The sequence below is a fragment of the Rhinatrema bivittatum genome, chromosome 3 (genome assembly GCF_901001135.1).
Source record: "Rhinatrema bivittatum chromosome 3, aRhiBiv1.1, whole genome shotgun sequence".
Taxonomy (NCBI): Eukaryota; Metazoa; Chordata; class Amphibia; order Gymnophiona; family Rhinatrematidae; genus Rhinatrema; species Rhinatrema bivittatum.
This window is the reverse complement of record NC_042617.1, coordinates 417,975,904-418,003,232: the sequence shown is the minus strand read 5'-3', so window position 1 is coordinate 418,003,232 and position 27,329 is coordinate 417,975,904. Positions and strand designations below refer to the sequence as shown.

Below are 27,329 nucleotides of genomic sequence, written 5' to 3'. Positions count from 1 at the left end.
ATATCAACCGCAACAATGGGGGCAGCGAAGCCTGCGGGTCTGTAATAAAAACAAGTAAATCATCCGCAAATGCCACACATTTAAAGATATTTGGGCCGAAACGAACGCCACGGATGGCAGGCTTGAGCTGAATGGCAAGCAAAAGAGGTTCCAATTGTAATATAAACAATAGAAGAGACAAGGGGAAGCCCTGTTGCGTACCCCTTGTCACAAAAAAGGGCTCAGATTGTGCCCCATTGGCGGTGATTACAGCCTGAGGACTTTGATACAGCAGCTGGATGGCTTTGGAAAAAAAAACCCTCGAACCCCATCTTTTGCAATATATAAAATAAATAGTGCCACTCCACTCTATCAAATGCCTTTTCAGCATCAAAACTAATGGCCAAATATGGGGGTAGACATTTGCTGGCACATACGCAGAGTATTGACCAAGTTCAATGTTATTTACTTACTTATTTACTTATTAACCTGCTTTTTAGTTATTAACTGGTTAACCATTTTATATACTTCTCTCAAATTAACTATTTATGTTCATTTATGTTTATTTATGTTTATTTATGTTTCATTATGTTTTCTCAAATTAACTATGTTCAATGTAAACCGCTAAATGTTCAATGTAAACCGCTAAATGATCGTTTCCTTAGCGATAGTTATGGTTCCTTGTAAACCGGGGTGATATGTATACTATACAGGAACCCCGGTATATAAATTCTTTAAATAAATAAATAAATGACTATGTTAGCTAAAGCATAACGCTGGTGCACAAATCCTACCTGATGGTCCCCAATAAGAGTAGGAAGAATGATGGCGAGCCTGTCAGCCAATATCTTAGCTAACAGTTTCTGATCGTAATTAAGAAGAGATATGGGGCGATAAGATTCGGGTAATAGTGGATCTTTACCGACCGTAGGTATCAGTGTAATGTATGCGAGGTTTGAGTTGATAGGAAACGAGCCTCGATCTATTAGGTCTGTAAACATAGCCACCAGCGGATGGGATATGGAGCCTGCAAGGAGCTTATAAAACTCTGCTGTGTATCCATGAGGTCTGGGGGCTTTAAAGCCTTTAGATCGATGAATAGCGAGCCGAACCTCTGCCTCTGTTATAGGCATATTAAGTCCATCCCGCTGATCCCTTGTTAAACAAGGAAGAGATAGTTGAGCACAAAATTCGTCGCAAGCTGCAGCATTCCAGCCCTCGGTTGCATACAAGGAAGAGAAAAAAAATCGCGAAAACAACGCAATATAGAAGGGAGTATCTCTTAACATCTGACCATGGGATGATCGCAGTGTCAGGATAAAGCGGCACGAACGCTCCGATTGAATTAAGTTGGACATCATCTTCCCCGCTTTATTACTATATTAGTATAATTGAAATTGGTAGTATAGGTGACTCTTTTTAGCCCTTTGATGTAGAAGGGAATTTAGTGCGTGCTGTTGGGATAGATACAGGGTTCGTGCCTCCTTCGTTCCCGATACAACCAATTGAAGGCGAGATTTACGCACTTGAGCGCTAAGTGTCAAAATGCGATGGTTAAGTACCTTCCGGTGGTGTGCGACATAGGAAATTATGTCGCTCCGCAATACCACTTTCGCGGCATATCTAGACAGTTTGAGACTCATGAGCCCGGTTAAGAGCTGCATAATCTGCCCATTTAACTCATATAAACTCCCTACATTTTTCATCAGAGGCAAGAAAATAGGGGTAGCGCCAAATTTTCGGTGAAGTTGTAGTATCCAAGAACCGAAAATCCACCCACACCGGGGCGTGGTCCGAGACCACAATGTTATCAATGCCTGCATCCCGGACACGATGAAAAACATGCGAGCTAACGAGGAAGTAATCTAAACTCGAAAAGTCGCATGCGCCCGCGAGACGTGAGTAAAATCACATTTGGTCGGGTGGAGGGTGCGCCAAACTTCTAACAAATGCAAAGTATTTTCTAGCATTGCAGGGCCTTTACCAATACCTGGTTCCCGGTGGCAGCTCTGGGACGCATCCACCTGGGGGTCTCGAATGGTATTGAAGTCCCCCCTTATAATCAGAACCTTGGTTAAATAAGGGATCAAATGAGTATAAAGTCCTCTGAAAAAACAAGAATCATAAGTATTAGGCGCATAAATATTGCACATTACCACAGTCTGATTAAAAAGCTGTGACCAGAATGAGATAGCGACCCTGGGGGTCTTTTACCTCCTTGCAGATTTTGATGGGGAGTTGCTTATTGAGTAAGATTGCGACCCCCGCCGACTTAGAGGAAGCCGAAGCAAATCTTACTTCCCCCACCCAAGTGCGACAAAGTTTCACATGCTCAAGATCCTTAAGGTGAGTTTCTCGCAAAAAAGCCACTGCTGCAAATTTTTTCTTCAACAGATTTAGCACCTTAGAGCGCTTGATAGGGGAATTAAGCCCGCAAACATTCCAGGAAATAAATCGTGTAGAATTACTCATGGTTCCTTAAATAAGAAAAATGCCATTGCTGAGTGGCTCTGATTTTCCCTGTGGGAACCCTCCCAGCTGAGGTCCCCACATAAGCCCGCCTCCTCATGAAGCAGGTTAGTACGAAATGAAAGGCCAACTGAAGCAGCTCACAGACCTGCTCGAATCTACCTCCCCTTCCAAACCTACCCTACCCTCCCTCCCATACCCCCTCCTACCCCCTCCCATCCTCCCCCTCCCAATCTCCTCTGATTTCCAACCCCCATTCGCCTAAACACCCATGCCATGTAGTCCCCTGCTAAGGAGACTCGGAGATCCAGTATTGATGTGTCCCGGGTCCACTCCAGTGACTGTCTACATTGTCCATACAACAGAGTTCCACAAGATCTCATCCCAAATGAAGGCGTTCTTGTATATCCATCTGAGGGGAGCAGATCATAGACTCCAGCCCTACAGTGTGAGACACAGGCAATAACAGAAGGTCCCCAATAATATAGTTCAAAAACAGAAACCCCAACGTTGGTATGATAGGGATGACCCGTTGTCTAAAAAAAAAGTCAAAACACAGTGAATAGACAATAACAAACTCGAGACATGAGAGATACAGGCAAACAATCAGGGTGGGAAATGACTAGGAGCATACCCCACTGTCCGCAGCTAGCTGCAATTATAGCTTGGCCGTTCTGCTACCCAAGTGTCCCCAAGGGAAGTAAACCCCTGCGAGGCCCCCACGGGCTGGTTCCAAAGATTATTACAGGGGATCCATCCGCTTGTGATGAATCGGAGGGGCTGCTGCAGATCAAACATGTCGAGCCGCATAAAAAAAACTAGGGCCCGCAGACCAAAAAGCCGAACAGCCCTGCCAACTCAAAGGTTGCAAACGAAGTCTGGCCAGTCCTATCATCCATATCTTATGGACGAGAAAATCACTATTTGTGCTCCAAAGGGGGCGATCCGGCTGGTATCTACAAGTCCAGAGCGCAAGGAAGTAGAACTTGAAGAAAGAGTCCCACTGTGCAAACCTCTGACCTGACAAACAGATGAGAGGCGCACTGTCTGCCTCCTGAGCACTGAGGATCTGGTAGTGTGGCCTATGTAGTCTCGGGCAGAGAACTCCAAAATTGTTAATGCAGTAGCGACGTAGCACTGTATGAGTCATTGGGTGGTCAGAATAGCATTTCCCCGATTAAAAAAATAACAAAAACAAAAAACAAGGGGGGAGAAAATCTGGGTACGAACAATCGTAGAATCTAGCTTAAAATATGGGACCCCAGCAATGTCTTGGACTCTCAGGTCATCAGTACTCGTAACTCCCCAGCAGTCAATAACGGAAACAGTGGGTGTTCTTTGTGTAACAGATCCCATAAAGGAGCAGTCCGGCTCCTCTACATGCATAGATCAGCAATTTCTGCGCCTTCAGTTGCCCACCTCGAGCACACCTCCGGTTTCTGAGAGAAAAATATATCCAACCTTATGTAGCTGGCTATCCCCTCATGTTTGAGTCCTGTGAAGCTAACACATCCATCAACGAGAAAACAATTGAATAAGTAAACCGGAACAAGTATGGCGCTCATTTAAACAAGAGGGTCCTGGTTAAGTAGTCCCCTCGCCGGGTTAAAATCACAGGGCGGAGGTACCACTCCTAAATTCCAAGAAAATAAACTAGAACTTGGTACTTGCAGGACATCAGCCTACAACAAAGCTCCAAAGTCAACAAGGCAGAGTGTCCAAAAAAGCTTGCGCTGCTGCTGGCATCTCAAAATAATGTGCTCGGTCTGAGTGCCAAACTCGCAGGCGAGAAGGGAACAGCAGTGAGAATTTTATACCCCGATTAGGAAGGGTAGAGCAAATTGGCATGAAGCTCCGGCGAGCTTCAGAGACTGCTTCCGAGTAATCTTGGAACACTTGGATGGGGTGGTCTTGATACCGCAGCTCCGATCGCATTCGGGAGGCCCGCCAAATCTTGGACTTGTGGGCTGAGTTTAAAATTTTTGCGATAATTTTTGCGATAGTTTCCCTTGTAAATGAGGGAGCGCCATTGCCTCGGGAATCCACTCTTCTAGTAAAGTGCAGAGAGATCGGTCGTCCATTTCCTCCGGAAAACCTAAGAAACGGAGGTTATCCCGCCAAGATATGGAGGTTTTCCAGCTCGTCCACTTTTACGTGCAGGGTTAGCAATTGCTTATCCCTGTCCGCCATTTTGTTCTCAGTCGTGGTTGCATTGTCTTCTAACAAAGAGATCCGGCTTTCAGCTTGATCCAGCCGGTGGTGAAGTGCGGATATAGTGTCTTTAACTTCCCCTAACTGGAACGTTATGTAAGCCAACTTGTCGTCCAGGGCCTTCTTAATCGCTTCCTTTATGTCTGCGATAGTAAGTGTCATGGGAGGGGAGGGATACTCACCATCACTTAACGGCCGCCATCTTAGTTTCGGGAGCCCTTGGTTTTTCCTTCTTATGCTTTCTCCCTTTAGAAGTCATCACTGGTGAAGTTTTGTTCATAAATCGAACGATTGACATAAGCACTGTTTACCAGGATATTTGCAACTCTAAAATAGTAGTTTGCGCGCTGAGATGGATTGCGCTAGGCGGAGTGGGCCCTGGAGCCAGTGAGAGACATGTCCTCCTGGCTCAACACATCACGTGATCTCCATAGATAAATAAATCTTAAATCCCTCAAGTAGCACAATCTAAGGCCAAGGAGTAATTTTAGCAAATTGTGATTTGTCAAGAAGTCTGAATTTCTTTGATTGTGTGACTAGGCAATTAGAGCAAATGCTGGATATGGTTTACTTAAATTTCATCAAAGCTTTTAATATTGTCCTGCACAGGCTGCTCAAATATGGTTGCCTGCATTGGAAGCTGGTTGGATAATAGAAAATGAGAGTAGTGTTAAATGGAGTTTACTCAGGATGGGATTTAGTGGAGTTTCTTGGGGATTAGGGCAAGTTTTTATTTTTTAAGATTGGAGAACCCTAAGGAAGTAGACAGTGAAAAGATCTAAGAAAGTTCAAGAAGTTGAGTGCCTGCAGCTGAGTTTGAATGCACCGACATGCACTTGGGGTACAGAAATTCATGGGAGTGGTGTGCAATAGGGTGTAAAGCTCTGATATGCACCAAGCTGGGTCCACAAATCTGATAATCGAAAGGTAGCAAACCAGTGCAACAAAATTGATGTCCGAATCAGACAAATGCAAAGAGAGGCGTGATCAATAGAAAGGAAAATGTGGTAATGCTTCTGTTCAGGTTGTTTGTGAGACCTTATCCAGACTAGTTCTGGAGGTCATAACTCTAAAACAATAGAGACAGAATGGAGGTGGTTCAGTGAATAGCTGCCAAAATGGCACAGGCTCTGCATCAAATGTTCTATCAGATAAGACCTAATGACCTAAAAATGTATATCTGAGAGAAGATAGGCTTTCTATAGTAGAGACATTAAAATAAATAAAAGGTATATAAGAATTGAGCATTTTTCATTGGAGCATTATTGTAATATTTTTACTTTTATCTGGATTACTTCTCATTTGTTAACGGAGTATGTTTGTGTCAGCTTTTATGTTGTATTATTTTTATGCTTTTATGTTGGTTGTTATCTTATTAAAACTGATGTACTGTGTTTTGTTTTGTTTTTGTTAACCACTTTGGTTTCATGTTGAAAAGAAAGAGGGTATATCAAAGTTTATCTAGAACAATAGAACAAGAGGTTTAGATGGGGTAGATTCAGAAGTAACTAGAAAATATTTCTTCACAGAAAGGGTGATGAATGCATAGAATTGCTTCCCAGAGGAGGTAGTGCAAAGAACAATTACTGAACGAAGAAATGGTATAAGCATACAATCCCTGATTGTGAAAGAGTGAAGGTGAAGACCTGAATTAAATTGTGCAGACAAGATTAATCTTATGATTCTTTTTTATTTGTTCAAAAAGTTCATTTATTGCAAACAAAAAAAATAGCAGAAGCCTTTAGAATACAAGCCTTTAGAATACAAACAAGTATAGTTTCTTTTTATTTCCCCCCTTCAATTTATCTCGCCTAGTTACCTTTCCCTATTTCCCAAACCCAACCCATTAATATCACAAAGACGTCTTGCACTCCCAATCCTACATCTTTTCTCAGCCCTATCTCCTAATAATCCTCTTATTCTAGATTCAAAATACTTCTTTCTTTCCTTCAATAGTCCACTCTCAAGATCCTATCCTACCTTATCCTACCTTAATCTATCCTACCTATCCTACCTTAATCTAATCATGGAACACTATTCGAAACTAACCCCAAGAATGAGTTTAACATCTGAATATATTTCTTCTAGGTAGCCAAAAACAACCTTCTCTTTTGAAAATTAACATTTGATGTACCGCTGTCCATTTTGCATCACGTTAAGCAAGAAATTTTGCCATTGCCAAAAAGATGGGCCTTGTTCCTTCATTGCTCCAAGATGATTTTCTTGCCCAACGCACAAGCCTTTCTAGCAAATAATGTAACTTTGCAGGTCTTGAATAGCATAGGTGGAAAATTTTCAAATAGTAAAGCCTGCAAAGTCAATGGAATCCCATAGCCCAAAATCTTCGACACACGTGATCACTTCAGACCAAAGCAACTGAATCTCTGCAGAGGTCCTTAATCTCTTTTTTGATTGTAAGAGGGAGATTTTCAATATAGCCACCTCTGCAGATTTTGTACTAGCAGAGGCACAGTTTACTTCCCTGAGCCACCATCTTTTAAATTTATGGTGTTCTACATCATTCAGATGAGTTTCTTATTATAGGACCCGATGTGCCTACTTCTTTTTCAAAGCAGACAAAATCTTAGTGCGTTTGGTCATAGATTTAATCCTGTATACATTCCATGAAATTATTTTCACTTCATCACGCTTCACAATCTCAGTCTATTATTAGCTTTATTTTGAAGATTCAACCTTTGGTGTCAATACAGCAGGGGCGAGCCCTCTCAGCAGGGGCCTTCCTAAGGAATTCTTCCCCATATAGCAAAATGTTCTCAAACAAATAGGGCTGTTTTAAGCCATCAAATGAAGCACCTATAAGTTGTCAAACACACACACCCCTCAATCACCATCACCATTGTCTTATGGTTCTTATCTGCTGTGAAACTGTTTCCAAGTCATCAAGAAATATTAGTTGAGAACCCATGATATAACTTGCGCCTCAGTACATTCTGTGGGAAAATAAGTGCACTGAGTTTTCCAATAGCATAAGAGGTAGGGATATTCATGCATTTTAAACAAATGTGAAAAATATAACAGGCCATTTTTGGTTTATATGAATAATACAAATTGAAAATAGTCTTTGGGTGAAAATACCCCAACATTTTGAGGCATTTTTGTTTTTTCCCAAAAGAAAACATAGGCCCTCTGGCAACAGGAACAGGCCTCAACCTAGACCCATCCCTGGGGCCTGGCCTGAAGCCAGGTCCCATCATGGAGGGCCTAGGCATGATGGGGCCTGAACCAAGGCTGGGTCCTGGTGGCCAAGGACTAGAATTGTGGCTAGGCCTTTCCCGAGACTACATACCAGTTGATGAGACCCATACTTAAACTCAGGTCCCGACACCAGGGCCCCAGCCTAGACAGAGGCCCAATGCCAATTGCCTTGGACCCAGCTAAGGCCATGTCCCATTGATGAGGACTAGGCCCAGGCTTGGTCCCATCACCAGGGTCTGGACCTAGGCTAGGCATAAACCCAGGAGCAGGCCTTCTGGCATCTTTCGTGATCTGGTGACTAAAAAGGATATCCTTTGCCTGGAGAATGAGCCTCTATTACATTACTGCAAAATATTCCTCCAGAATGAACAGCACCATTTATTGTACAGTTATACAACAAAATGGAACCATCTGCTATGGAGGAAGGTGCCACAGTATTATTACTGCAGAGTATTCTCTGAATGGAGGATGTCATTTTTAAGTGCTGGATCAAGAAAGATATCAGAAGGCCTGCTCCTGGGCCTCTGCGATCTAGCAATGAGACCCAATGTCAGACCTGAGTCTCAGTGAAGGATCCAGAACTTGGACCTAGGCCTGGTTCTCAGTGATGGAAACTGGCCTCTTTTTGTTAGACTTGGGCATTAGGTGTAGGACTTTGGCTATGGGACCTGGTGTAGGGCCGGCCTGAGCTGGTCCCTGACATTAGGCCTTAAGCCCTGACCTCGATGATGGAACCCATTTTTGGACCCAGGCCTGGGTTTTGGTAATGATAACCCAGCCTCGGGCCGGGCACTGGAATTGGACATAGTCCTAGGCCTGTGCGTAGTGATCCAGGCCTAGGCCTCTGCAATTGAGACCCGGACACTGCCCAGGTCCTGGCATCAGACTTGGGCCTTGGCATCTGGATACGGACCTCAGCGACCAAGACCTGGGCCTTGAAATGAGACCCTGCTTTGACCGGGCTATGGCAATGGGACCCAGCCTTCTGCCCAGGCTTGAACTTCAGTGACTGAGCTCAGGTTTGGGCCTGGTCCCTGGCCTGCTTTTCTTTTGCATTGAAGTGCTTGTGGCCTTCCCTCATTGATATCATTGGAAAACGAGAAATGAATGAATGAATTTTTTTTTTTATCCATTTCAATATTATAACAATGAAAACATAAAGTAATATAAATTCCTCCCATATAATAAGTAATAAGGGGGATCCCTAGAAGGTAATTAGAGCGATTCTATATATTATTCAAACATTTTAAAATATATACTCATTATGAACATGCGGTCGAAATATGGCACTTATGTCAAGTTTTTTGTTTGTATATGATACTTATTGTCTTTATGTGGTTAATTATTTTAATTGCTTGTATTTATTTTGCAAATTGTGTTTGTTTTTGTTGTGAACCGTTTTGTAAAGGCGGTATACAAACAATTTTTAAATAAAGAAAGAAATAGGAGTATTCCAAGCCTTAAGTTAAATGCCTCTCATTTTGAGTGCTTTTAGGTGTGAGCATTTATAAAAGATCTTAACTGCAATGGTTAAAAACAAAAACATATTAAACATTTTGAAATTTCACAATACATTTACATGGATAGCATAAAGTAAATTGAATTCCACATGACAACGCTTCTGCTCTCAAGGTAGAAACTTCTTCCTACATTCCTGTGTGACCCTAGTCACATCAGGATATATCCACACCTTATGCTCGTGGAATAAGGATTCCCTATTCTTAAGAAAATACCTAAGAACAGGATTTCGATCGTGTTCAAATTCAAAGGAAATAACTAAAGTCAGTAAATTTCAGTAATTCTGTTATGTTCAGGGAGTGTTGATCCTGGTTTTCCAATCTAGATGTTTCTAAGATTTTGTGTGTCATATAGTAAGTCTTCGTAATTAGAGGCATTACTTCTGTTGGAATCTTTAAATTATTTGCTAAATAAGTCTTAATGAAATCTGAAAATTAATAGCCCTTAAAATCAAAGATATTAAGGCATTCTTAATATTTTCAAATTTCTTAACAGAAATAGCCTCAGATTGTAATAGATTGTGCTGTATTTTCTCCATAGAGGTAACTTTTATCTATTGCTTCTAACCTTTCTTCACATTGACACACTTTATTATCTGTGTCTATTTCACGTTTGTTAGTCTCTATAAAGACTTGAGTCAAAGAGGTAATCGCAGATTCAATAGAGACTGTGTTCCAAACAGAATCTAATGTTACTGTTCCAGGTTTGATCAAAGTAAACACAGTATCTCTTGTCAATGTAATACCACCCCGAGGGAGGAGTCATATCCACTTCGACCAAGAGTTCACAATATGCCACAAACCCAACAAGAAGTTAGAATGAAAATGATGAAATCCAAGACTGTAGAACATTTTGAATTCATATGAGGTTAGTTTACATTCCATCTAAGGAGATGAGGTCAGTTAACATTGTCTAAAATTATAGAAACATATCTAGAACAAGAACGAGGCCAATTGACATTCCATCTAAAATTATAGAAACATTTCCTAGCATTTAGCCAGATGGACTCAGGACCAGTGGGTTATGTGCTTTTCTGCTAGTAGGTGGGAGACGGAGTCAGATTTCAAAGCTGACGTCACTCTAGATATACCCCTGCAGTAACCTCAGCTCTTCAGTAACTCTGTCTCCTAGCAGATGCGGACACTATCCCACACACATTAGAATAGTGTTAAGAATTACATTACAGCAAAGAATTAAAAAAAGAAAATTTGCCTTAAAAAAGATCGAGCATCGCTCTCCTGCGGTGAAACCCTCCCCCAGTTGAGACTTCCTGAGGTGATTTCCGATATCCCTCAGAGGTGTGCCTTGGTTCGGTAGCTGGTTCCCGGCGTGGACTTAGCCCCAGAGTGGCTGAAAGGCAGCAGGTGCACAACCGAGCAAGGTGGTGAAGGTAAAGCCCTCTCCCCCCGCAGCTGGAGACCTTCCCGGCACTCGATTGGTAAACGCCGAGACCAGGTAAGCAGAAAACTTTAAATTCAGGTCTCCGGTCTCCGAAGCTCGGATTGCTGTACCAATTCGATTTCTTTTCCAGCGAGGTAAAAGGGAGCACCGATCGGGTTAAGCAGCCCTGGTTGGGCTAGGCCCTGATCCGGTGCAGGGGTCCATGTGGAGACCATCGGAGACATCATCTTACGCATGGGAGTGTCTGCGCCATCTTCCCTTCTCGACCGGCGGAACGCGCAGGGCAGGCCAGGCGGTCGATGCACCTAACTTGTGTGCGTCCAGTACAGACGCGCGCATAACTGGGCCACGTGCACAAGCGAACGCACACCGCGTGCATAATTGAGTGCACCCCACACGCGCAACTACACACACAGCCGTGTTTGTAATTACACGCGCGCATTGAAGCTAGAGGCAATGGCACCGGCACACAAGGCCAGAAGGTACTCTTTGCACAGCCTGCTACATAAGAGCCATGCAGCCTGAACTGGCGTCCTGCATGTGCCAATATTGCGAGGAAGCCCAGGGGGAACCAAAGCCTGGTCCCTCACTATCTGGGGATGGGTCTGGAACTACTACAGATGATAGTTCCCCGGATCTATGCATCTCTGAGATGGCTTCTCCACAAGAGGGCACCTCAGGGGCTCCTACACAGACTCCCCCTGGGATTAGCATGGACCCAGGGACCTTCTCCGGGTTAGAACTTTTCCAAGGGCTGCAAGCCTTTGTTCAGACACAATGAGCTCTGGCTGCACCCCCGGGCTCAACCCCTGCTAGAAGCACAAGATCCTCCCAGCCCTGCTCGGATGCCTCAAGACATGCCTTGCCTAACCAAGAATTTCCCTGACAGGGACCCAGACACCTCAAATGATGTTGGCGACTCCCTGGAAGAAGCAGAAATTCCTCAGGCCTGGAACCATATCGAACCATGCTTCGTTTCTTCCTCAAGGATGAACTGCCAGCCCTTATTTCCCAGACTCTGGGTATTCCAGGCACGAACCCGATGGTGGAACCAAAGAAGAACCCCATCCTGGTGTCCCTTCGTAAGGCCTCATGTTACTTCCCAATGATAGAAGCCATCCAGGAACTCATCAACCTGGAGTGCGATGCCCCGGAAGCCAGCTTCAAAGGGGGTCGGGCCTTGGAAGCCCTATACCCAGTACCAGAGACCAAGGAACGCCTGCGTTTCCTGAAAGTGGGCGCCATGGTCTGTGCCGTCTCAAAGCGAACAACAATTCCCGTTGAGGGAGGGGCTGCATTGAAGGATACTCAGGATAGATGATTGGAATCCATCCTTAAGCAGGTCTTCACAACAGCAATGCCACTGCAAATTGCTTCCTTCTGCGCACTGGTGGCACTTTCCTGCTTGTTTCTCTCTCTCGAGGCAAATAACTCCAGAACCAATACCGGTGAGACGATGGAACCTGCAGCAGCCTTCCTGATGGACGAAAGCTCAGACCTGGTGCGCATCTTAGCCAGAGGCGTAACCTCTGTAGTGGCAGCCAGAAGATAACTATGGCTACGGAATTGGTCTGCTGATGCGACATCTAAAGCAAATCTCACAAGAATGCCCTTTAAAGGATCTCTCTTTTTCAGAAGCGAATTGGAGAATTTAACCAGCAAGTAGGGTGAATCCCCAGTGCCTCGGCTACTGGAAAATAGGAATAAAAGATCTCAGCGTCCTTCTCCAGAAGAACCAAGGGCAGAGGCTCGCAATACTTTAGACCCTACAGGAGCTCGCAGTTCCAGGCACCTCGTCCCTCCTGAATGTCCCAGCCCTTTCGGAACCGATAGACCAAGAGAGGAGCAGGCCCGGGGGCAGGCTCCAGCCAAGCTTCACAATGAGAATGGGCCAACCCATCCACAGGAAGAGGAGATAGGGGCTCGACTTGCCCTCTTCTACCAAAGATGGGTTGAGATAACGTCTGACAAATGGGTACTAAACATCATTCGCAAAGGTTACTTTCTGGAGTTCCGCAGCATCCCTCGAGACAAATTTATGACGTCACCTTACCACTCCCACACCAAGACACTGGCAGTGGTAACCACTTTTACAAGACTACTCAGTCTGAAGGCAATAACTTCAGTTCCCATGTCCCAACAAAATACGGGGTGCTATTCCATCTACTTCCTCATGGAAACTCTTCGCTCCGACATAATGGCAGTACAATCAGGAGAATTTCTAACCTCCCTGGACCTCTCCGAAACCTACCTTCACATTCTAGTCCATCAAGATCACCAGCATTTTCTATGCTTTGCGATACTGGGTCATCATTACCAGTTCTGAGCACTACCTTTCGGCCTAGCAACCACCCTCAGAACATTCTCCAAAATTATGGTGGTCGTGGCAGCAATACTGAGGAAGGAAGGGATCTTGGTACAGCCTTACCTGGATGACTAGCTGATCAGGGCAAAGTCTTCAGAAGAGAGCCGGCAGGTGATCAGCAGAGTCAAGAGCCTACTGCAGGAACTCGGGTCATGAACACGGGCAAGAGCAGTCTGCAGCCCTCTCAATCTCTAGAGTACCTGGGGGCCTGTTTCGACACCAAACAGAACAAAGTCTTCCTCCCTCTCCCGAGGAAAAGTAAACTGATGGAACAATTACGACGATTGATGACCAATGCACTCCCCAAGGTATGGGACTATCTTCAAGTCCTTGGCCTCATGGCATCAACCCTGGAGATCGTCCCGTGGGAAAGGGCCCATATGCGACCACTCCAGCACTCCTTACTGTCCCAGGACTACTCAATTCGCCTCTAACTACCAGCAGAGTTACGTTCTCAGCTCTAGTGGTGGCTACAGGAAGGCCACCTAAGCAGAGGAGTAAGCCTATCCCCACCGAACTGGCCCTTGCTCACCACGGAAGCGAGGCTGGGGAGCCTACTGTCAGGAACTAATGGCCCAGGAACAATGGAACAAGGAAGAAGCGGACTGGAACATAAACCGCCTGGAAGCTCAAGCAGTCAGGCTAGCTTGTCTGCGATTCAGCCACAGACTCCGAGGCAAAGCGATTCGAGTAATGTCGGACAATGCTACAACGGTTGCTTACATCAACCGCCAGGGAGGAACCAGGATCCAGCAGGTGTCTCGATAGATCCTCTCATTGCATGGGTGGAGATAAGTCTACAGGGGATCTCGCCCTCTCACATCGCAGGAAAAGACAACGTCTCAGCAGACTTCCTCAGTAGAGAAAGCCTGGACCTGGGAAAATAGACACTGTCTACCATAGCTTCCAACTGATAGTGAATCACTGGGCCCTCCCAGCCATGGATCTACTGGCCACCCATTTCCGTGACCAAGTCACCAGGTTCTTCAGCCGCAGACGAGAACCACACTCCCAAGGGATCAACGCTTTCGTCCAGACTTGGCCAGAGGAAGACTTACTGTACGCCTTCCCCCCTCCCCCCATGGCCACTACTGGGCAAGGTCATCACAGGGGACTAGTTCTACTAGTGGCCCCGGATTGGCCAAGACGGCCATGGTACGCAGACATGCAAAGACTCCTTGGTGGGAACCCATTGTGCCTACCTCCACACAGGGATCTTCTCAGGCTGGGTACGATTCTGCACGAAGATCCGTCTTGATTCTCTTACGGTCTGACCCTTGAGAGGACTCGCCTGAAGAAGCTCGTTTACTCAAAAGCTGTGATTTACACCCTGCTCCAAGTGTGCAAGTTCTCCACATCCCTGTCATACATATGGCTTTGGAGAGTATTCAAAGCCTGGTGCGAGGACCGCGGGATACTCCCACGGACAGGCAAGATCCCCACGATTCTGGAGTTCCTACAGGACGGTATGAAGAAGAGGTAGTCTCTTAACTCCCTCAAGGTTCAAGTAGCCGCACTGTCCTGCTTTAGAGCCGAAGTGGACGGTATCCGGCTATCATCCCATCTGGATTTGTCCCGCTTCCTGAAAGGGGTTAAACAACTCCGACCACCCCTAAAGTGGCCGGTGCCTCTATGGAATCTCAATCTAGTATTAGACTTCCTAGCAGGGGCTTCCTTCACTACGCGTGGTCTGTCACTAGTCCTCTTAACATTGAAGACTGTATTCCTGGTGGCAATATGTTCAGCTCGTCACATCTCCGAACTACAGGCACTATCCTGTCGGGAACCATTCCTTAGGTTCACTCCTGGAACCATACAGCTGCTCACCGTCCCCTCCTTTCTACCGAAAGTGGTTTCCAAGTTTCACTTGAAACAAGCCATCTCCCTACCATCTCCGGACGAACATAAGGACTCTGAAGACTCACACCTTCTTTGCCATCTAAATGTCAGCAGACTCCTAGTGGACCTGGAAAGATCGGAACCGGTGTCCAAAATGGATCGCTTGTCCGTTCTTCTCAGCGGGAAGAAACAAGGAGAAGCAGCCTCGCGGGCGACCATAGCCCGTTGGATCAAAGAAGTAATCAAGGCAGCCTACATAGAGGCAGGAAAGCCCTTACCACTGCAGGTTAAGGCTCATTCTGTGAGGGCCCAGGCAATCTCTTGGGCAGAAACCAAGCTGCTGTCGCTCGCTGAGATCTGTTGGGCAGTGACGTGATCCTCCCTACACACCTTCTCCAGGTTCTACTGCCTGGATGTTCAGGCCCAAGAAGACACAGCCTTCATGAGGGCAGTATTAAGTGATCCATGGGCAGCCTCCCGCCCTGTCCGGGAGTAGCTTTTGTACATCCCACTGGTCCTGAGTCCATCTGGCTACACGCTAGGAAATGGAGAAATTACTTACCTGATAATTTCGTTTTCCTTAGAGTAGACAGATGGACTCAGCATCCCGCCCACAGCTTCCCCAGAGAAAGAGAACCTCAGAAAGCGAACCTCGAGGCTAGGTAAATACGGATAAGCCACTGCCTACCCTTAGTTCAAGACACCCACAGTTTGTCCAGTGTCGGCGTTGATTGGTTGAGTGCACTAGCGGTCTCTAGTTTTGAATAAGTTGAGCAAGTTTAATTAAGTTAATTAAGCAAAGATATATCCACATTGGCTTTTCGAAGAAAATACTGAAGAGCTGAGGTTACTGCAGGGGTATATCTAGAGTGATGTCAGCTTTGAAATCTGACTCGTCTCCCATCTGCTAGCAGAAGAGCCCATAACCCACTGGTCCTGAGTCCATCTGTCTATCTAAGGAAAATGAAATTATCAGGTAAGTAATTTCTCCACTCTTAGACAAGCACAAGGTAGCTAATGCTGGCAAATTCTAAGAAAACATTTATGTATGAGAAAAGGATTAATTAACTTGGAGAATGAAAGCAAATTACCATACAGCCATTCAGATTATTTGTTTATAATAGCCAATAATTGAAACTTTGACACTTATGTAACCTAGTTTAGGTGTTGAAAATATACAACTGAAATTCTAGATAATGCTGTATTATCAGTAATATTTGAGAGGAAGTTTATGCTAGTGTTTTGCCTGGAACTCGTCCGCTCCTTAAGGTACCTTATTTAATGTCTAAGATTTATATTATATTATCTCTGTAAATTAAAAACTTTCTCTACAGCTAGTGGCTTTAAGCATTCTTATTTTTAATGAACCACAACAGTCTGACCTGCTCCACATTCTCTGTTTACCAAGCTGCCTCCAAATTATGTACTTCTCCAGGGAAAGGAGTGTGTGTGTGGGGGGGGGGGGGAACAAAAATTCCTGCTAGCCTATTCGGCCCTTACTGCTTGACCCATAACTACACAGGTGAGGCTAGCCCCCTTGGCCTCTTGTGTGAAGGCTGGGTGAGTGGAACTGGAAGGCCCCAGGAAAAAGGAAAAAAACCCCTGCAAGGCTTTCTGTTGCTGTTTTTCTCTGTCCCCAGTGAATCGCCAGCCTAACCAGAAATGTTGCAAGTATGCTGTCTCTCCCCTCCCCTCATCCAGACAGTCATTACCAGCACATCCTACACCCAGTAATGCTGCCACCATAATCACTGGTCTGGGCTGGAAACACTGTATCCTGCTCTGTTGGTGATCGCATGATCACCAACAGAGCTGGAGTGGCTCAAATGTGGGAGTCCTGCCTCCTCTCTTTTAACTGCAGTCACCATCACTGCTGGCTGCAGAGGGAGAAGGTGACTCAAGACACTCCCTCATTTTCTTCCTGCTAGCTCTGTTAAGAGCATAAGTTGCCATACTGGGTCAGACCGAGGTCCATCAAGCTGAGCATCCTGTTTCCAACACTGTCCAATCCAGGTTATAAGTACTTGGCAAGTACCCAAACAAGTAGATCCTATGCTAGAAATGCCAGTAATAGTAGTGGCTATTCCCTAAGTCTGCTTGATTAATAGAAGTTAATGGACTTCTTCAGGAACTTATCCAAATGTTTTTTAAACCCAGCTACACTAACTGCCCTAACATTCTCTGGCATCAAATTTCAGAGCTTAATTGTGTGTTGAGTGAAAGACTTTTCTCCAATTTGTTTTAAATGTGCTACTTGCTAACTTCATGGAGTACCCCATAAACCTACTATTATCTGAAAGAGTAAATAATCGATTCATATTTACCAGTTCTAGACTTCTCATGATTTTATAGACCTAGCATATCCCCCCCTCAGCCGTCTCTTCTCCAAGCTGAACAGCCCTAACCTCTTTAGCCTTTCTTCATAGGGGAGCTGTTTCTATCCCTTTTATCATTTAGGTCGCCCTTCTCTGTACCTTCTCCAGTGCAACTTTATTTTTATTGAGATGCGGTAATTAGAATTGTTCACAGTACTCAAGGTGCGAGTTCACCGTGGAACGATGCAGAGGCATTATGACGTTTTCCATTTTATTCAGTTTTCCCTTCCTAATAATTCTTAACATTGTTTGTTTGCTTTTTTGATTGTCGCAGCCATCTGAGCCGATAATTAAATATATTTTCCATTATAACGCCTAAATCTTTTTCCTGGGTGTTAGCTCCTAATATGGAACCTAACATTGTGTAACTACAGTATGAGTTATTTTCCCCTATATGCATCACCTTACACTTGTCCACATTAAATTTCATCTGCCATTTGGATGCCCAATCTCACAAGGTCCTTTTGCAATTTAACAATCCGCATGTGATTTAACTATGAATAATTTTGTATCATCTGCAAATTTGATCACCTCACTTATTGTGAGTTTTTTAAAAGGGGCATTTTGGGGGAGAGTGGTGTTGAGAGGCAGTGAGCCTAAGTGTGAGGGTTAAGAAAGATTTGAGCCTTAAAGGGGAGGTTAAGCATGGTTATAGTGGAGTCACTGTGGGAAGGAGAAAATCTTGCCTCTCAAATCTACTACATTTTTTTTTTGAATGGAATTAGAATCGTGGATAAAGGTAGTATATTTGGATTTTCAGAAGGCATTTGACAAAGTCCCCCATGAGAGGCTTCTAATAAAATTAAAAAGTCATGGAATAGGAGGTAGTGTACTCTTGTGGAGTGGAAACTGGTTAAATGACAGGAAAAAGAGAGTAGGATTAAATGATCAGTTTTTCAATGGAGAGAAGTAAACAGAGTGCCTTAGGGATCTGTACATGGACTGGAACTTTTTAATATAGTTATAAATGATCTAGAAAGGAGAACAAGTGAGGTGATCAAATTTGCAGATGAGACAAAATAATTCAGAGTAGTTAAATTTATTTATTTATTTAGATAGTTTTATATACCGACAACCGTTTGCACATCGTGTCGGTTTACATGTAACTTACAACCAAAGTAAATATAGGCAGTGCCTTTACAAAGAACAGTAGAACAGTAAACGCAGTAACAGATAAGTAACAACTAGATAAATTAGAAATGGGGATTGAGACTAGGAGAGACAAAGGAGGGAGGGGGGAGGAGGGAGGGAGAGGGTCACTGTTACCCCTCCACGGTACAAAGGGGAAGGTTATATACAGGATTTGGTAAAAATATTTGTTATGTACAGGGTATATACATGATTATATAACCCTGTATACAACACTCGTGGGAAAGAGGTTATATACATGGTTATATAAAATTCTTTATATACAAAGTAAGGTGAGGAGAGGAGGGCTAGAGGGGGCAAGTGTTAGTGCTGGGTACTGAGGGGGGAGGGTTGGTAATTGATGATGAAAGGGGGTAGGCTTGGAGGAAGAGCCAGGTTTTAAGTTTCTTTTTGAAGTTAGGTGTGGAGGTTTCAGTGTGTAGGTCAAGAGGCATAGAGTTCCAAAGGGTGGGCCCTGCGAGGGAAAGAGCTCTGTTGGTTGTGGAAATGAGTCTAGTGGATTTTATGGAAGGAGAAATTAGGGTTCCACGGAGTGAGGAACGAGTAGGTCTTGTAGAGGTGCGAGGGAGGAAAGGTGGGTTAAGCCAGTTGTAATGTTCATTGATGATGCTTTTGTGAATGAGGGTTAGGGTTTTGTAAATAATTCGTGAGTGAATGGGAAGCCAATGGAGCTCGATGAGGGTGGGAGTAATGTGTTCTTTCTTATTTATATTAGTGAGGATACGTGCTGTGGCGTTCTGAAGGAGTTGTAAAGGTTTGATGTAGGTAGCGGGGAGGCCAAGGAGGAGAGCATTGCAGTAATCGATCTTTGAAAAGATTATAGATTGGAGTACAGTACGGAAATCAGAGAAATGGAGGAGGGGTTTGAGTTTTTTGAGGGTTTGTAATTTGAAATAACAGCTACTGAGAATGGATTTGATGTAAGGTTTGAAGGAGAGTTGGTTATCGAGTATAACACGCAAGTTTCGTGTATTAGAGGTAAAAGAGGTAGAAGAGAGGGTAGGGGGTATGGGTGTTGGCGAATGTTTAGAAGAAATGAGAAGGAGTTCAGTTTTTTGGGGATTGAGGGATAGGTGAATATCAGTGAGGAGCTGGTTGATGGAGGAAAGAAGAGTCCCAGTTTTGGAGTGCGGTGAGAAAGGAGTTTGTGAAGGGTATGAGGATTTGCACGTCATCTGCATAGATGAAGTGTGTAACCCCAAGGTTGGAGAGGAGGTTGGTGAGAGGGAGCATGTAAATGTTAAATAGGGTTGAAGAGAGGGAGGATCCTTGGGGGACACCACAGTCGAGATTAACAGGTGAAGATACAAAGTTGTCAGTGAGGACTGTGTAGCTACGATTTTGGAGGTAAGACTTAATCCATAAGAGAGCAGTGCCGGTGATTCCTATGCTGGTCAGGGTGTTGATAAGGATATTATGATTCACGGTATCAAATGCGGCAGATATCTAGCATAGCAATGAGGTAGGAGTTTCCAGCGTCCATTCCTTTGATTATGGTATCTGTTAGGGAAAGGAGAAGGGTTTCCGTGCTGAGATGTTTTCGGAAACCAAATTGTGTTGGTTGGAGTATGTTGGATTGTTCAAGGTAGTCAGAGAGGCGGGAGTTTACTAGTTTTTCAAGGACTTTGGAAAGGAAAGGGAGGTTAGATAGGTTGGAGGGATCAAGAGAGGGTTTTTTTAGGATGGGCTTGACTACTGCTTGTTTTAGGGAGTTGGGGACCAAACCTTGTTCAAGGGAGCAGTTCACAATTTTGGAGAGTGAGGTAGCAATGGTTTTAGGAATGGCGAGTAGGAGTTTAGTGGGAATGGTTTCTGAGGGATGGGAAGAGGGTCTCATCTTTTTTAAGATGTTCTCTATTTCTAGAGTTGAAGAAGGTTCAAGTGAAGAGAGTATGGTGAGTGTGTGTGGGGTGGGGAGGGTTATATTGTTGGTATTGGCAGTGAATTTAGCAGTAATATTGGAGATTTTATTTTTAAAGAATAGGGCAATTTCATTGCATCGAGACTGTGTGGAGGGAACCTGAGGTAACAAGCAGATTGTGATAAATTGCAGGAGGATCTTGCGAGTTCGGAAGATTGGACAACCAAATGGCAAATGAAATTTAATGTGAATAAGTGCAAGATGATGCATATAGGGAAGAATAACCCATACTGTAGTTACATCATGTTAGGTTTTTTGTTAGCAGTTACTGCCCTGGAAACAGATCTAGATGTCATTATGGACAATTCATTGAAATTGTCAGCTCAGGGTGCTGCAGTGATCAAAAAAGGAAACAATATTATGAATTATTAGGAAGGGAATGGGGAATAAAACTAAGAATGTCATAATGCCTCTATATCGCTCCATGGTACGACTGCACCTTGAGTACTATGTTCATATCTGGTTGTTGCATTTCAGAAAAGATATAGATGTGCTGAAGAGGGTACAGGGAAGGGTGACCAAAATGATACAGAGCATGGAACAGCTCCCCTAAGAGGAAAGGCTAAAGAGGTTAAGGCTTTTCAGCTTGGAGAAGTCTACAAAATAAGAGGACTAGAACCAGGTAAGTGACTTTGTTTACTCTTTGAGATAATAGGACTAGGGTGCTCTCTTCGAAGTTAGCAAGTAGCACATTTAAAACAAATCCGAGAAAATCTTTTTCAGTCAACACACAAGCTCTGGAATTCAATGCTAAATGTGTTTAGGGCCGTTAGCTTAGCTGGGTTAAAAAAAAAGGTTTGGACAAGTTCCTCAAGGAGAAGTCCTTAAACTGTTATTAGTCAAGTTGACTTAAGGAATAACCACTCTAATTACCAGCATTGATAGCATGGGATCTATTTAATATTTGGGTACTTGCTAGGTGCTTGTGTCCTGGATTGGCCACCTTTGGTAGGATGCCTGGGTAGATGGACCCTTGATGTGACCCAGTATGGTAACTTTTTATGTTCAAGTGATCCTTTAAAAAAAAAAAAACAAAAAAAAACAAAACCCTAAAAACTGGCTTGCAGGCTTGAAATTCGATGGGGACTTGGGGATTGGTGAGATTTCAGGGATTGGATGGGAATGTGGGTACTCAGTGTGTGAACAGAGGAATGGAGACTGAGATCTTGAGTGGGAGGGATGGGTTCTAAGCATTTGGGTGGATGGTATGTGTAGGGATGTTAGATGTGCTTTGGTGTGGCAGGGTATAGAAAAGTAGCATGGGATAGAGGATGTGAAATTGAAGGATCTGGAGGGGGATGGGAAGGGAGTGAGAGAAGTTGAAAATGGGTAAACTGTGGAGGATGGGTAATAGGAAATGGAGCAGGGGGTAAGAGACAGAAGAAAGGGATGGAAGATGGGAAAGGGGATAAGTGACTGGAGGTTCTGGGGGTGATGAGAAGCAGAGGAAGGTAGATGAGGGTGGGGGAAGGGATGAGTACAAAAGGTGAAAATGGGGACCTAGGAAGTGGTTGAAAGACAGGGAATAAACTGGGGAAGGCAGTGAGTGATGGGGTAATAGGTTTACTAAGCGGATTGGGAGATAAAAAGTTGTCATAGGTAAGATGTGAAGAGAGTTTGAGGTTCAGAATGTGAGAGGGAGAGAAGTGAAATCCTAGCTGTGAGTGGGATAGAGAAATGGAGAAAAAAGTTGATAGATCAGTGTCTAAGATAGATGAAAGAGAATACATAGATTTTATGTTTTGCCTTCTAAATCCAAGCACATTTCAGTCAGATATAGGAGATACTTCCCTTCCTTAGCTTAAAATATATTTACTAAGCATTTTTCTCATAGATATTTAAACTGGCTTCCCTGTCTGATAGCTCACTGCTCTAATAGGTTACTACTTCACTCTGGGGAAAGGCCTTGGAAAAGGTTTTAAGAGAAGACCAACATAAGGAAAGTAGGAAAGAGACTGGAGCTATCCTGATTAGAAAAATAAAATGCTCATACAGCAAAGGTAGAAAAAAAAAATAATTTTCAGTTTTTAATGAAAGGAATGTCAACTTTGGGAATGTACATTTCTTATATCTTTGTTTTCTTAGTGTCCAAATAGTTGAATCCAGAACAAGTGGGTTATGCTTATCTATTAGCAGATGGAGATGGAACAAGGCTGACATCACAGTATATATATACCCCTTCAGTGACAACCTGCCAGTATTCTCTGTCTCCAGCAGATGGTGGACTTCCATCTCCCAGCTGGGGATTGATTCAAGTTTTAGAAGGAGAAAAACTTTATTTGCCTGTTCTCCTGCGGTGATACCAAATGGTCCCTTCCCCAGTTGGGAATTCCTGAGGTGATTTCTGTGGTCCCTCAGATGCGTGCCTTGTTCCGGTAGCTGGTTTTTCAACTGGCATGGACTTAACTGTTTGAACAGCTGAAAGGCAGTGGGTACAGGAAGCCAAGAACGGCGGTGACGGTATATGCTGTCTCCCCCCGCAGTCGTAGACAGACTCTGTACTCAGCCAGGATGGGCTGAGCTCAGGTAAAGCTTAAATAAAAACAAACAAAAAAAAAAAAAGAGGAGGGTTTTTTGTAGGCCTTCCTCCGGTCTCCGTGTGCCGATCCAAAGTTCGTTCCTGTCCCCGAGGTAGTTAAAGGACATGGGCAGCCTTGGGCTAGGCTCCACTCTTAGGCTTTTCTCTGTGCACCGCATGCTATCCCGCGGTGGTGTTTTCACATATTTTCCTGCACATTAGGCTGCCCTCTTCAGGAATGTCAGTTCATGCGAGTGCGTCTGGCTGTGCGCCCAGTATTTGGATACTGAGTTGGATGGCTGCTTGCAGCATCTGTTTTAGGCACGCGCTTGCCTGTACGCACAGTCTGGGCTGCATTGAAGGCACTCAGTTTCTGGGTGCCCATCAAGCACAGACTTATAGCTTAAATTTTGGACATATTTTTTAAAGTACGAATTCAGCTGGACGCATGCTTTTCAGTCGCCTGTTAACTGTACTGACAGACTGATGGCGCCTAAAGCTATGAAACCTAAGCACTTTACCCTCTGTGCTGCCTGTCATATTTGGGCATCTCAGCCTGACCTTCCCTCTAACTTGTGCCAACGCTGCTTAGAGGCTCAGGGAGAATTGCCTTTATCTGATTCTACTAAGCCCGGTTCTTCCCTTCCTGATGAGGGCTTGGGTAAAGACATGTCAAAAGAGATGCCTGACCTTGGAACTTCCTTAACTGGTTCGTCGGCGGGGGAAGGTAGTTTAGTGGGCACAGGACAGGTGCCTCCTGGTTTTGGCATGAATCTTTATGCCTTTTCTTGGGTGGAATTTTTCAAGGATTACAATCCTTTCTGTAGGCACAGTCTTCTGCCTCAACCAATCTTGCCAGGTCAGAGTAACAGGTAGTGACTTCCCACACACCTGGTGCTGCGGCTAAGTACCGAAGTATTCCTAGATTGGCAGCTGGTGTTCCCGATAGGGATGCAGGTGGCATGGATATTGGAGTCGATCCTTACTCTCTGGAGGATGGGGAAATTCCTCTGGGATTGGAACCGTATAGGACTATGTTGTGGTTCTTTCATACAGATGATTTACTGGCTCTGATTTCCCTGACAGTAAAGATGCTTGGGAGTACCTGGGGCTGATTCCATGTCTGAGCCAAAGAAAAATCCCATTTTGGTTTTTGTGTAAAGCCTTTTGTTTTTTCTTTATGGAGACCATTCAAGAATTGACAGATCTTGAGTGGAGTGCCCCGGAAGCTAATTTCAAAGGGGATTGAGTCTTGGAAGGCCTATACCCCTTGAATCCAGTGATGAGAGAGCGGTTGCATTTTCTGAAAGTGGACGCGGTTCTGTGTGCCGTCTCCAAGCGGATGACTATCCCTGTGGAGGGAGGAGCAGCTTAAAAGATGTGCATAGTAGGACTGCGGCCATCCTTATGCAAGCATTAAATGCAATGGCGATGACCTTCAGATAGCCTTTTATTGTTCCCTAGTGGCTTTCTCCTGTTTATTTCTCTCTCAGGAGGCCGATGATTCTGGAGTGAATTCCAGGGCAGTTATGGAGCCAGCAGCCGCCTTTTCGGCAGATGCGGGCTGCAATTTGATCTGCACCCCAGCCAGAGGATGGCTTCGGTAATAGCAGCCAGGCTTAAAGTTATGGCTGAGAAATTGTTCGGCTGGTGTGACCTCAAAGGCTAACCGTACAAAGTTGTCCTTTAAAAACTCGCTCAAGTGTGGGAGCGAGTTGGAGAGAATGGCAATAAGTGCAGCAAATCCCCTGTTCCTTGGTTGTTGGAGGATAAGAAGCAGGCGCCACACTCCTTTAGCATGAGAGGTCATGCTAGGGAATCCAAGCATTGTCGACCCTACAGAGGAGCGGCTGTTCAGAAGACGCAACATTTCAGTAGGTCTCAGTCCTTTCGACCCAGATGGGGGTGCAGGCTCGGGTAGTGGAACCCCCTCGAGTCTCTCAATAAAGATGTGACGTTTCATCCCTGGGAAAAGAATTAGGGGGTCACCTCTCTCTCTTATCAGAGGTGGGTCAAAATTGTCATACCAGTGAGTCTTGGAGGTAATACGAGATGGATATGTGCTGGAGTTTCGCAGTGTTCCTCGGGATGTGTTTATGGTGTCTCTTTGTCACTCCCTGCAGAAGAGGCAGGCAGTGGAATTTACGATGTCAAGGATCCTCAGTCTGAGGACTGTGGTTCCAGAGCCCATGTCTCAAGAAAATATGAAGCCTATATTCCATTTATTTCATTATGCCCAAGAAGTAGCGCTCTTTTCATCCTATCCTGGATCTCAAAGGGGTCAACTGTCATTTGTGGGTGACTCATTTTCACATGGAAACATTGCGCTCTGTGATAATGACCATGCAGTAGCTCAATGGTTAGCTAAGATATTTGAAGCCGATTTTAAACTGTGTGCGATTGTCACAGCTGTATAGTAGGGTATTGGTACTGTAAAAGGTTGCCAGTTTAACCATTTCTGCCGTTTTGTCTTCTCAGTAGTACATGTATCTTCTCCAATAGTTTGTATTTATCTCTGTTTCTACGTATAAGCTAGATATTTGAAGCAAATGTATAAGCATCCAGGAAATTTGATCTAAACTGATCTTGTTGACTGATCCCAGAATTGTGGATTCCTCTGTTAGAATATATTTTAAAAGCTTCCTATGAATTGCTTTTTATTATATTAAGAACTTTTCAAATCTGTGTCTAATTTGATTTCATTTCCTTTGGTTTTTAGATGTTCAAAATACAATTTCAACTTGTGGCACATATGATTTATGTGACACATTTAAGAAACAAAGAGAGAGATATGATGAGTCCAAGAAAAAAGTGAGAGCCAAAAAGGTCAGTCTAACTCCAAGGAATGATTTAGTATAAATATCTGATAGAAAATGTCAGTCTTTGGTAGTCAATATCATGGCTAGTCTGAATGTTGAATGGCAGTGAATAAAGCATGTTCTTAGATTTGAGTGAATTTTGGTTCTCTTGAAAATGAAATATAGATAAGTTGACTAAGGACAGGATATGTATTGTGTGATGTAGATTAATATTATTTATTTCTAGGGGCTGTGCCCCTACTCGCTTCGCTCACCATCCCCATTAATAGACTCTCCACTCTAGATTCCTTGTTTGTACTTAGGTGAAAAATACAAGGAATGGCTTAGTGGGGAAAGTGACTTTAATGAAAAGAAGTGCAGGGTAAGAGCACCCTTGACTGTTAAGATAACACCCAAAAGAAGAGAAAGTGGTAATTGAATCAAAAAGTATATTTTATGACTCCATGACCTGAATGTGTAAATTGAAGTTTTGTACTTGTTCTGTTGGAGTGCGGAGGAGTGGGGGCCTAGGTCCCTCTTTATGTGTGGCATTGCCTCCTAAATCAGGGTCACATGCTCGGGCCCTCCTGTGTCCACCATCATGTGCAAACGCCATGGTGCAAAAAATGCTGGACTATGTTCGAAGGGATGTGGATCAAGATGACACTGATGATGATTTGAGTTGCTCCCCTGTTGAGGAAGGGGAAATTCCCCTGGATTTAGAGCCACATAGAAATCTCCTCAGTTTCTTTCACAGAGAGGAGGAGTTAGGTCTGCTTACTCAGACTCTGAAGACCCCTGGAGTGGCTGGGAGTAATTCTTTGGGTGTGCAGAAGAAAGATCCCATACTAGTCAGCTTATGCAAGGCTTCATGTTTTTCCCCTCCTGGCTGCGATTCAAGAGTTGATTGACCTCAAATGGAGCGCCAGAGGCAAGTTTTAAAGGAGGACACCCTTGGCAGGTTTATATCCCTTGGTGCGTTGGTGCGTTCTGTCAATAAGTGAACCACTATACCAGTTGAAGGAGGGGAAACTGTAAAGGATGCTCAGAATAGAAGGATTGAAGGTATCCTTAAGCTAGCCTTTGAGGCCATGGCGATGAATTCGCAAATTGCCACTTGCTGTTCCCTGGTAGCTTGAGCTACTCTGCACCTCTCCCAGGAGTCTGGGGGAATGGTTTTGGATGGAAGAGCAGTAATAGAACCGGAAGTGGACTTCTTAGCTGATGCAGGCTGTTACCTTGTTCACATTGCTGCCAGAAGTGTTGCTTCCATAATGGCAGTTAGACATCAGCTGTGGCTGTGCAATTGGTCATCAGACACTATTTTAAGTCTAATCTTACCAAAAGATGGTTCTGTTTTCTTTGGCTGTGAGTTGGAGAGAAGCTCAGGTCTCTCGTTTGCTGGAGGAGAAGCCGGCTTCAAGGCCTTTTTGAGCAAGTGGCCACTCTCGAGATGTCAGGTGTTTTCATCCTTATAGGGGATCTTCCTCTGAGAGACCCTGTCCCTTCGGTAGGTCTCAGTACTTTCGCCCCCAGAAGGCCAGAGGCTCCACAAGTTGAGTCTCTCAAT

At 44.3% G+C, this 27,329-nt stretch overlaps 1 protein-coding gene across 12 annotated transcripts in view; it reads left to right on the top strand.

Moving 5' to 3' along the window:
• The window catches only part of MCPH1 (microcephalin 1), a 714,835-nt gene that overhangs the window by 169,904 nt on the left and 517,602 nt on the right, over positions 1-27,329 (top strand). For all 12 annotated transcript variants that reach the window (XR_003855670.1, XR_003855672.1, XR_003855671.1 and 9 more), the window contains one exon: positions 25,681-25,787. Coding sequence is in view for 9 of the 12 variants with exons in the window: in XM_029595742.1 (XP_029451602.1) it covers positions 25,681-25,787 (107 nt within the window). In the remaining 3 variants the exon portion in view is untranslated. The remainder of the gene's footprint in view (positions 1-25,680; positions 25,788-27,329) is intronic.